The sequence below is a fragment of the Borostomias antarcticus genome, assembly GCF_949987555.1.
Source record: "Borostomias antarcticus genome assembly, chromosome: 16".
In the NCBI taxonomy this organism is placed as follows: Eukaryota; Metazoa; Chordata; class Actinopteri; order Stomiiformes; family Stomiidae; genus Borostomias; species Borostomias antarcticus.
The window spans coordinates 18,766,648-18,777,676 of NC_140249.1; the positions used below are offsets into that span (position 1 = coordinate 18,766,648).

General features: G+C 41.1%; 2 protein-coding genes across 3 annotated transcripts; both read left to right on the forward strand.

Annotated features, from left to right (window-relative positions):
• Positions 1-810: 810 nt before the first annotated feature.
• LOC311319592 (high choriolytic enzyme 1-like) lies at positions 811-4,488 on the forward strand. Its single transcript, XM_084451165.1, has 9 exons — positions 811-861; positions 948-1,023; positions 1,431-1,476; positions 1,614-1,766; positions 1,947-2,064; positions 2,332-2,510; positions 2,830-2,911; positions 3,263-3,393; positions 4,375-4,488. The coding sequence occupies exons 2-8, from the start codon at positions 961-963 to the stop codon at positions 3,387-3,389; spliced, it is 768 nt and encodes a 255-aa protein (XP_084307291.1). The 5' UTR covers positions 811-861; positions 948-960; the 3' UTR covers positions 3,390-3,393; positions 4,375-4,488.
• A 2,825-nt stretch (positions 4,489-7,313) lies between these two features.
• Positions 7,314-10,859, forward strand: LOC311319261 (high choriolytic enzyme 1-like; the record flags this gene model as incomplete). 2 transcript variants are annotated; one of them, XM_084450760.1, is made up of 8 exons in its annotated part: positions 7,314-7,382; positions 8,375-8,420; positions 8,658-8,810; positions 8,948-9,065; positions 9,169-9,347; positions 9,536-9,617; positions 10,306-10,436; positions 10,788-10,859. In XM_084450760.1, 7 exons carry the CDS (start codon positions 7,314-7,316, stop codon positions 10,430-10,432), a joined length of 774 nt encoding a protein of 257 aa, XP_084306886.1. In that variant the 3' UTR covers positions 10,433-10,436; positions 10,788-10,859. The 2 variants fall into 2 exon arrangements, with proteins under 2 accessions (XP_084306886.1, XP_084306885.1); XM_084450759.1 differs by having other exon boundaries at positions 10,306-10,449; positions 10,788-10,849.
• Between the last annotated feature and the right edge of the window lie 170 nt (positions 10,860-11,029).

An 11,029-nucleotide genomic window follows, 5' to 3' on the forward strand; every position in this document is an offset into this window, starting at 1 on the left:
TATCAATTAAATACCTGCAAATACTTTGGCTATAAAAACAGTACATATGGGAGGGGAGCAATCTAATCTAGACCTGCATATGAAACGTAAGGGTCCTTACGTCCTTACCTCTATGAAACGTAAGGGTCTGAGAGGCAAATAGAACAAACATGTATAGTTTTGTGTGATCACGTCACTCAACATGTCACTCATGTAATTACTGTAGAATGCTATATTTATTTATTTTAAAAAGGAAATGATAGAGCAGTTTACTGAAGGCCAATTCACACCGCCCTAACAATGGCCAACTAACACCAATAACAGTTGTGGAGTTTTGATGTGGGGCTGGTGTGCTGTACAAATTAGAGAAGTGACAGTTACTTTCCAACAAAAGAATGTTTGGAATTTACCAATATATCATATCAATCTGATACAAATTAAACTTTTTATTTTATTTTTATGATTATTTTTATTATTTTTATTTTTTTAATTAAATACATTACTAAAATTCATTAAAATTACTAATGAAATAGTATGTTGTGTTCTGCCTCCAATGTGACTGGCACAAATTGAAGACCATGATAGATTGAAGACCATGACTGGTCCTAAGAAAATATTGATGTATGGCAGCTAACCCAACAGGTTGGCAACTATTTACAGCTTCACACTGTTTTTCAAGGAATGGAAATTCTCAATATCCATTCCAACTTTCTAGTTAGTGTGGGAATTTGCAATGTGTCATTAATGCAACATTCTCTTATCCAGGGTGGGGGCGGCTCAGGACTGAAGGCCCATAAAAGGACAGGTGATTCCATTCCGTTGAGATTAAACTTCATAAGGCAGATCAGAGACAACAGAGCCAACAAAATACGAGGAGAAATTGTAAGTGACTTGCATTTTACTTCAGATATTTTAAGGATGTCAAGTTTCTAGTTTTTCAAATACAGTATTGCTAATTTCTCCCACAGATTGTAGGTTGACATGGCTGCGCTGAAGTACACTCTCAGCCTTCTGGCTCTGCTTGTGGTCTCTGTCTGGACGGAGGTGAGGACAACTCCGGGACCACAGTTAATGCATAGATACAGTAGGCTACACAAATTGCAATCAATGTACTTGGTAATGCATATGCAAAATGCATGTTGTATAACATTTCTGCTTGTGATGATGGTGCTAACTCACCAACATTTTATTAATGTTTTCTTTCTCTCTCTCCATCACTTCTCTCTCTCTCTCTCTCTCTCTCTTTGTCTCTCTCTCTCTGTCTCTCTCTCTCTCTCTTTGTCTCTCTCTCTCTCTCTCTCTCTCTCTCTTTGTCTCTCTCTCTCTCTGTGTCTCTCTCTCTCTCTCTTTGTCTCTCTCTCTCTCTCCCTCTCTCTCTCTCTTTGTCTCTCTCTCTCTCTCCCTCTCTCTCCCTCTCTCTCCCTCTCTCTCTCTCTCTCCCTCTCTTGAAGGAACTCCCCGTCTCTGAGCTGCTTGAGAAAGCCAACAGGGATGTTGGTAAGAATTATTTGAGTGGTGTACTACAGTAAAACCTAGGGGGAAAACAATCTGAGAAATACAGTTTCTATAAATAATGTCATTATTTGATTAGTCTATTGTTCTGGAGTATTTTTTTCCATGCCTTACTCCGGTAGTGCGTACTCGCAGTGAGCCCATGGTGATGGACGACATCGCCTATGACAGCGATGCTGAGAGGAACGCCGACCCCTGCACATCTCGTGGCTGCATGTGGCCCAAGTCCACTGACGGCAAGGTCTACGTGCCCTACGTTATCGCCAACCACTACTGTAAGTAAAATAATTATTTGACTGTAAAGAATGTACTGTACCATAAAGTATACTTTAAAGTACAGGTACTAAAAAATACAACAAAAAAATACAAATATACCTGTATTTTGTTTTAAGTTAATCATCATTCGATCATAGGCATCAAAATAAATATTGTTCCTTATTCTGTTTTTTTGACAGCCTCCCGGGAGCTGGCGATCATCCAGAACGCTCTGGATTCCTTCTCCGGCTTCTCCTGCATCCGCTTTGCGCGCCGCTCCAACCAGAGAGACTATCTGAGTATCCAGTCTCTCAACGGGTACAGTATACCACCACCCAGACATCAGTGTGTGTGTGTGTGTGTGTTTGTGTGTGTGTGTACTTCTGTTCATTTTAATTTGTCCTGCCTTTTGTTTTAAATGTCTATAATGTCTTGCTTTTTGTTTTAATGCTTTTAATGTCTCATGTAAAGCACCTTGAATTGCCCTGTGGCTGAAATGTGCTATATAAATAAACTTGCCTTGCCTTGCCTTGCCTTCTGTACTTTGCCACTCTAACTCTGTACTTTCACACTGCCCTCTTGCAGCTGCTATTCTTACGTTGGCCGTCGTGGGAACGCCCAGACCGTCTCTCTGAGCCGCCAGGGCTGCGTCTACCTTGGCACCACCCAGCATGAGCTGCTGCACGCCCTGGGCTTCAACCACGAGCAGACCCGCTCTGACCGCGACAACCACATCCGGGTTCTCCTGCAGAACGTTATGTCTGGTAAGTTCTCACATGGTGACACAAACTAATTAACAAACTAACTACTACTCACAAACACAAACACAAATAGCCTACATGAACTTGTATACTCCAAACATAATTATTATTGGATACAAGCAGGGTCTGTCTGATCAACCTTTGTCTATAGGTTGCCTAGGTGAGGTTGCCTAGGTGAGGATGTATGATGTTGAAAACGGGAAATACCCTGTGACCCCAGGAACATCAGTGATGATGTGTCCAAGACCACCAATCAAATATATGCATGTGTATGTGTTTACAGTATGTATTAACTGTATTAACGGCTTCTTCTCACTTATAGGCATGGAGCACAACTTCAACAAGATCAACACTCTGAACCAGGACACCTCCTATGACTACAACTCTGTTATGCAGTACCACAGGTTGGTGGAACAAGGAGACACTCCGCCTCCGAGGTCTTTTATCTACCTACATGTAACTGTTATTATGTCCATCCAGTTTATCCGTATTATTCAGCAATTCACTTATACCATTTACACTCTAAACTAGCCTATAGAACTGTTTGTACCAATAGAAGAACCATCTAAAAAAGGTTCCATAGAAAACCCTTTTCAGGTCAGTAAGAACCCTTAAGGGTTACAAATAGTACCTTATGAAGCTGAAAAATGTTCTATATTCAAGAATTCTTCTTTTGTTACATATCAACCATACTCTACACATATTGTCTGGATAGCTGACTCCATTAAATGTAAGAATGACTTATGTGGTTCCAGGTACGCCTTCTCCAAGAACAACCAGCCCACCATGGTGCCCATTCCCAACCAGAACGTTGAGATTGGAATGGCCACCCAGATGAGCCAGAGTGACATCACCAGGCTCAACAGGCTGTACAGGTGTTAAGCAGGTGAATCAGACAGGTCATTCCAGATCCTTCTAAGGCAGGCACATCAGCATAATCACCTGATAGAATTACCTCAGCCCATGACGAAGTCCAGGGGAGAGGTTGTGTTTTCGGTGGCGTGTGTTAGGTCTGTTAGTCTGTCAGTTAGTCAGACTGATTTTCATGAAACTTGGTGGAGGGGTGTATAGCAGCATGGCCCGAGGAAGAACCCATTACATTTTGGAATGGATCCGAATCACGGGGCGGATCCACAAATAATTTTTCACTTTCGTTAACATTGCCAGATAGACCAGACCGGCACATACGGGCAGGCCTTCTTCCTAATCAATAGCATGCTGGGAAGGATTGATTCAGCTAGCTATAGCTATCTATCTATTTTGCTGGTATTAGGACCGAAATAATTTAATCATGGCATGATGGCGAAGATCAATTGCTGTGAATTAGCTACTTATGCTAGTAGCTAGCTAGCTCACTGCTGACAGTCCTGTAGCCCTAGGTAGGTGAGCCGAAGAGCACCCAAATGCAACGGTGATGCATCACCAGTATCAGTAGTAACCGCACATGCTGACGACATGCATCATGAGCTGAGGTCTGTGCTTCCCGAGTGCCCTTCTAGCTCTGTAATATTGCGACCAGGGTAGTCTCGCATAGCCAAACAAGCTTTTTTTTCAACGGTGCCCTTGCAAAATAGTGTTGGGAGATTGAATCCGATTGTCACCAGGATACATGGTGCCAATGACAGGCTTATCCCAAAAGCGTACATCCAGTTAGTCAGACTTATAAGACATGTGTAGTTGTCACATTACATGGGTAATATAGCTATCTGACCCAGCTAATAGCCTACTGGGCTTCTAAACTCAACGTTCCCTAAGGTTCATCGTAAAAAATATTGTTATTTAGCAAGATGGTCAAGGATAATATATCAGATTTTCATGTTCTTGCGTGGTGTTGCAAGATGGCTGTAATTTGTTTTCTTCCATGCAGGTGGTCAAGATGATGCGGAGAAGTGAGGACTGCCCTAATATGAGGACATTGAGGGCTGTCCTGACATTGTGAAGTTGAGTGGTCTAACTACCTTAAATAAACCTGCATAGCCTATAGAAATATATCACTTGTATCTTTGTCCTCCATTAATCTTACGTTTTTTGTACTCACACAATTATTATACCTACTCATATGCCGTAAGCATCAAGCAATGACGGCATTGCTGTCACATTCAGGCAAGCCAAAACTAGCATATTCATACAATACTTCACCTGGTCAGACTTCACTTTGGATTCAACACCCCTTGAAGGTGGACTCAGTGAGCAGTGACCTCACTCCTATATATTTAAAATCTTTTAAGCAACATGATATCAAAGGCACTCCTCTTATCAGGGGTTAAATGAAATGTGTTTTTCTAAACCCAAACTTCCACCAACGCATTGTATTCAGATGTTCAAGAACAGAAGTAACACTTTACCTAGTTATACCTTACTGTACCTCTCCAGGTAGGCCTAGCTCCAGGTCTATAATGTACTGCACCATGACAAAAATGTTGCTCTCACTGACAGAATTAAGATACACCAATACTGTAGGTACCCTGAAAGGCACATTAGTAGTATTTACATGTTTTACCATCTATTCCTTTGTCATTGTGTTGTGACCCAGAGGGATGAGTTCTGATTGGTGGAGCAGCAGGGCGGGGAAGAGGGGGGGTTGCTGGGGGGGGCTGCATAAGAGTGCTCTCTCTCTTACACACACAGGACCCTTAGTATTAGCCAATATTCTTCTGAATTTTCTGAATCTGAATCTTTCTAGGAAGTCTGGCTTCCCATGCATGAAAATCACCAGACCAGTCCTATGCAAAAAATCCCCAACTGACGTTGTGGGCCAATAGTCCAGATGGTGGCTCTGCAGCAACCGTCAAAAGTTTACAACTTTAAAAAATCATAACAAATCAGCTCTCACTTTGCAACCAACACCAACATGTAGGCCCAAGTGAGCATAAACATATATGTGCTGCAGAAATTATGAAATCCATTACCCTGTTTTTCTCAAAAACTGTAAAATCTATTAAACCTATCTCCTCCCATATATTTTGGTTAATTGACACATCAAAATGTGTGCATCAAAATGTTTTACTGTCAACAGTAAATGTCCATGAAGCGATATTTGTACACAGCTGGGATTCATCAAAATGCCTCCGGTGCGACTCGCACATATGTGACATAATTTCCGCTGAGCACAGGATTGTGGGTCAGAATAGCCAGAAATGTGTGCTGGTTTGCATACTGCAAAATACGACCTGATGTAGTAGGACATCCTGGTATTTTTTCAATACTGCTTGCATACTACTGCATACCGCTTGCATATGCATACTTTATATTGAGACATACTACTGTACATCAATTTTTGGCATACTATATAGTATGGAAGTATGCGATTCGGAACGTAGCCTTAGTGTGTGATAGATGGTGAAAGATGGTTCATCCAATCATCTTCCAAGTTGTTTTGAAAGTGCCTGTCCCTTTCCAGTTTCCAACAGAGAGTTCCCAGATGGTTGTGCGAAGCAAATCATCTGGCGTGTCAGGTTAAGCCAGGACAGCTCAAGTAGTCAATGGTAATAGAGCATCTTTAAACATATGTTTGTCACTTATGGAGCAGATCGATTAAATAGATAAGATTAGATAGATAGATAGATAGATAGATAGATAGATAGATAGATAGATAGATAGATAGATAGATAGATAGATAGATAGATAGATAGAAAACTTTCTTTTACAGAACCTATGTTAAGTTTTATTAAAAGGCCAATCAAAGGCCAAACTGCCAGCTGTCTCCCTGGTCTCTGTCTGTGTGCCACTGCCATTTTGTTGGTTGCCACAACATGCAAACCTGCCACCTACAGTATGACTTCTCACTTGGTAGGTAACTCAACAAGATCATGAATTGCCCTTGTTGTCTACGGCTGTGATGTAGAATCAACATGCAAATGCTTAAAAGCATTATGCTGTGGATTCCATTTTAAAGATCTGAATTGTCATTTGTTTTCTTCCTTGTCCTCCTTCTTCTTCCTCCTCAAAATGCCCGGCCCGACTCAGTGCTGTGCAGCAGCTATGATTTGTACTTTCTTTCTTTCATTCATTCATTCATTCATTCATTCATTCATTCATTCATTCATTCATTCATTCATTCATTGTTTCTTTCATTCATTCATTGTTTCTTTCATTGTTTCTTTCATTGTTTCTTTCATTGTTTCTTTCTTTCTTTCTTTCTTTCTTTCTTTCTTTCTTCTTTCTCTTTCTTTTTTTCTTTCTTTCTTTCTTTCTCTATCGTTCTCTTTTCTCTATCTTTCTTTCTTTCTTTCTTTCTTTCTCTCTTTCTTTCTTTCTTTCTTTCTTTCTTTCTTTCTTTCTTTCTTTCTTTCTTTCTTTCTTTCTTTCTTTCTCTATCTTTCTTTCTTCCTTTATCTTTCTTTCTGTCTTTCTTTCTTTCTTTCTTTCTTTCTTTCTTTATCTTTCTTTCTTTCTTTATACACATTTATATATATGTATACCTATTAAAACTATTTTTGATATAGTAACAAACCGTAACCTCTTGCAGCAAGCCATATGGACTGACCTACAATATGTGCAGCTGTTCTAACAGTATACATTCCCACAAGATTAGATGTACATTTTTTGTCTTAGAATGGACATTTTTTGAAATGTCAAGGCAATGGTCATGTTATCAGTACAGCTGTACTAACTTTTACATCCTAGTGTAGCCGGTCTAGGGAGTACAGTATATAAGGCAGGACCACAGAGCACTTCCCTCCATGAAGGAAACAGGTAAGTCTCAGTCATGTGTTTTGCCTGGTGATGATCTACATCTCCAGTTACAAGCCAACCTTGTGCCCGGTGTTCATACTGGACTGATCGTTTCTTCTGCAGGTTGCTGACATGGCTGCATTGAAGTACATTCTTGGCCTTCTGGCCCTGCTTGTGGTCTCTGCCTGGGCTGAGGAGGAGGTGAGGACAATTTGGGAACAGTGTTAAAGGGGTAGTTCAGAATTTTGGACCTAATGTCTCATTTACAACTTAGCCATTATGTTGTTGATCGATGGAGACCATTTTCAGACGATTCCATTCTGTCCTTCTTGTGAGCCTACATATTTTGCTAATGCCAGCACAATGCAATGATACCCGGTTACCATCACATTGTGCTAGCATTAGCAAATGTGTATGCCCACAAGGACAGAATGGAATCATCTGAAAATGGTCTTCATCGATCAACAACATAATGGTTAGTTCCAGTTCTGGACCAGAGCAGAGCGGTGAAATGACACATTGTCCACCGCCCATGGATGAATTTCGCAGCTCTGTGCAGATGCATGCAAGCAGGATATATTTGGTATTACTACATTTGTTAGGTCGAGAGCTTTATGCCCTTCCAAACCCTGTGTCTCTATGACCTTCCCATGTCGCGATATGGCTGTTTCAATTTCCCCATTGACAATGAATGGGGGGAATTTTTGGCCCCTGAGCTTAAGTCTAAAAAATTAATGGCCGGCCATGTTTGGGCAGCTCATGGACCCACTTAGTGATTTGGATCTGCTCCAAAATGTAATAGGTTCTAAGTTGGCCCATGCTATACCCCGCCAGCGAGTTTCATGAAAATCGGTCTGGTATTTTTTGTGTAATCCTGTTAACAAACCAAGAAATGGCTTGTGGTGCCCCGTGATACGGATCTGTTCCGAAATGTAATGGGTTCTACGTTGGCCCATGCTACACCCCTCCACTGAGTACCATGAAAATCGGGTCTGATAGTTTTTGTGTAACTGTGCTAACATACCAACCAATAAACCAACAAATAAACCACACCACCGAAAACATTACCTCTAGCCCTACGCTGTCGTGCAGTTAATTCATGTAATATAAAATGTCTGCTTATGATCATGATAAACAATATTATACTAAGTATGTAAAACAGTTTTCTTATGTTCTTTCTCTTTCTTTTAAAGGACCTCTCGGTCTCTGAGCTGCTTGAGAAAGCAAACAGGGATGTTGGTAAGAATTATTTTATCGTACAGGAGCAGAGTAAATTAGGGGGCAAACAATCTGAAACATATTTAAGGTGTTATTATTTAAGAATATTTTCTTGGTGCATCCAGAACGATCAAAAATGGTCTCACGTTGACTTCTACGGCCTTACTCCGGCAGTGAGAAAAACAGTTTCTATAAATAATGTCATTATTTGATTAGTCTATTGTTCTGGAGTATTTTTTCCATGCCTTACTCCGGTAGTGCGTACTCGCAGTGAGCCCATGGTGATGGATGACATCGCCTATGACAGCGATGCTGAGAGGAACGCCGACCCCTGCACATCTCGTGGCTGCATGTGGCCCAAGTCCACTGATGGCAAGGTCTACGTGCCCTACACAATCGCCAAGGGGTACTGTAAGTAGAATGATACCTTGATTGATTGTAAAGCATAATGCACTGTAAAATCGACTGCCAGGTACTATGCAATACAACAGAAATACAACTAATAACTAATAGAAACATGGTTTCTTCTGATTCTGTTTTTTTGACAGCCTCCCGGGAGCTGTCCATCATCCAGCGTGGTCTGGATTCCTTCTCCGGCTTCTCCTGCATCAACTTTGTACGCCGCTCCAACCAGAGAGACTATCTGAGTATCCAGTCTCTCAACGGGTACAGTATACCACCACCCAGACATCAGTGTGTGTGTGTGTGTGTGTGTGTACTTCTGTACTTTGCCATTCTAACTCTGTACTATCACACTGCCCTCTTGCAGCTGCTATTCCTTTGTTGGCCGTCGTGGGAACGCCCAGACCGTCTCTCTGAGCCGCCAGGGCTGCGTCTACCACGGCACCACCCAGCATGAGCTGCTGCACGCCCTGGGCTTCAACCACGAGCAGACCCGCTCCGACCGCGACAACCACATCCGGGTTCTCCTGCAGAACGTCCAGAACGGTAAGTTCCCCTGTGATCACATTACCACTAAAACAAATGCACACAAACACACACGCAAACAGAACCACATATGGTATAATCCAAACACATACCAGATATTTGTTATTCATCCATAGCTGTCTTGTATACTATTCAGAAGTAGCAATGAGCAATATTGTTTATCTGCTGTGTCGTCGTCTCACTTGTAGGCATGCAGCACAACTTCAACAAGATCAACACTCTGAACCAGGGCACCTCTTATGACTACAACTCTGTTATGCAGTACCACAGGTTGGTGGAACAAGGAGACACTCCGCCTCTGACGTCTGTTATCTGGTGTTGTACCCTGTACAATGAAATGTTTAATTACGTCCAACATATGACCTTGAGGAGTTGCACTGAAACGGACGTTTGAGATCATTTAACTTCCGTAGTTTGACGTATTTCCGACGCAAACAAGCTATGAGGGTGGGACATATGTTTAGAGGAATTTGATTGGAACATTGACAAGTGGACGGGTTTTAAGAACTTTAGACAGATTCGATAGAAGGATAGCGTTGATTGACGAGTGGATGTCGTGAGATTATTGGCCTAAAATCTAAGGTACCGGTTGTCGTCATTGCACGTGACCTACCGTTTTCCAGGAAGTAAGAAATTATATACTTTGATATGATTACAACAAAAGTAGAATTTTGTAATTTTTTTGGCATACATCGTTGAATAGGTGAACACTATGACCATTTATGTGAACAAAAATGGGACAGAATGCTTTTTTCATTTCAGTACGACTTTAAGAGTCTCGTTCTCTACTGACTGAACTACTGTAACGGGGCAGCTAGCTCCACTCTATCTGTATTTTGCAGCATTCCTCTTATCCCACTCTTTTAGATACTGTATCCAGCAATACCTACAGTACCATGCCCTACACATCAGTAACAGATTGTCTGTATAGCTCATCCAAGAATGATTTGTGTTCCAGGTATGCCTTCTCCAAGAACAACCAGCCCACCATGGTGCCCATTCCCAACCAGAACGTTGAGATTGGAAAGGCCACCCAGATGAGCCAGAGTGACATCACCAGGCTCAACAGGCTGTACAAGTGTTAAGCAGGTGAATCAGACAGGTAACTCTAAAGGCATAACAAACATTACAGAACCAAAAAATCAAACATGATGAATAAAGTTCTCATACAACAGCACAGATGTGGTAAAAATGTGCAAGAACACGAAATCTGAAAACTTTCCATAAATGGCAATATTTTTTTTACAATGAGCATTAAGGAAGTACTTTTGGAAGCCCGCATATGTATATTGCTTTTTGGGCTACACACAGTAGACTCATTTTTATGAGAATCAGTCTTGACCGACCACTCAGCGTGTTCTTGAAATCTAAACTAAACCAAGTAAGATTTTTCATTCATAGTACAGATGTTTCTTGTCTAATTAGTTTTCTTCCATGCAGGTCATCAGGATGATGCAGAGAAGTGAGGACCGACCCTCAGCATCCACATCATTCAATTTCTCAGACTATTTCCTCTGTTGACGAAAACATTGTGTGAAGTTGAAATAAATCTGCATATAGAAGTATATCGCTTATTTGTTACATAATTTAAGTTTCTTTATCTGCTCATGGTTTATTTTATCATAATCAAACAATTACCCAATTGTTATATTCATTAACAAATAATTACCTGATATACAGGT

What these genes read in the sequence shown, in the direction of transcription:
- LOC311319592 (XM_084451165.1), top strand. Translation starts at nt 961, where the DNA reads ATGGCTGCGCTGAAGTACACTCTCAGCCTTCTGGCTCTGCTTGTGGTC. An exon ending in TGGTCTCTGTCTGGACGGAG is followed by an intron (nt 1,024 to 1,430) that starts GTGAGGACAACT and finishes CCTCTCTTGAAG; the next exon opens with GAACTCCCCGTCTCTGAGCT. An exon ending in CCTGCAGAACGTTATGTCTG is followed by an intron (nt 2,511 to 2,829) that starts GTAAGTTCTCAC and finishes TCTCACTTATAG; the next exon opens with GCATGGAGCACAACTTCAAC.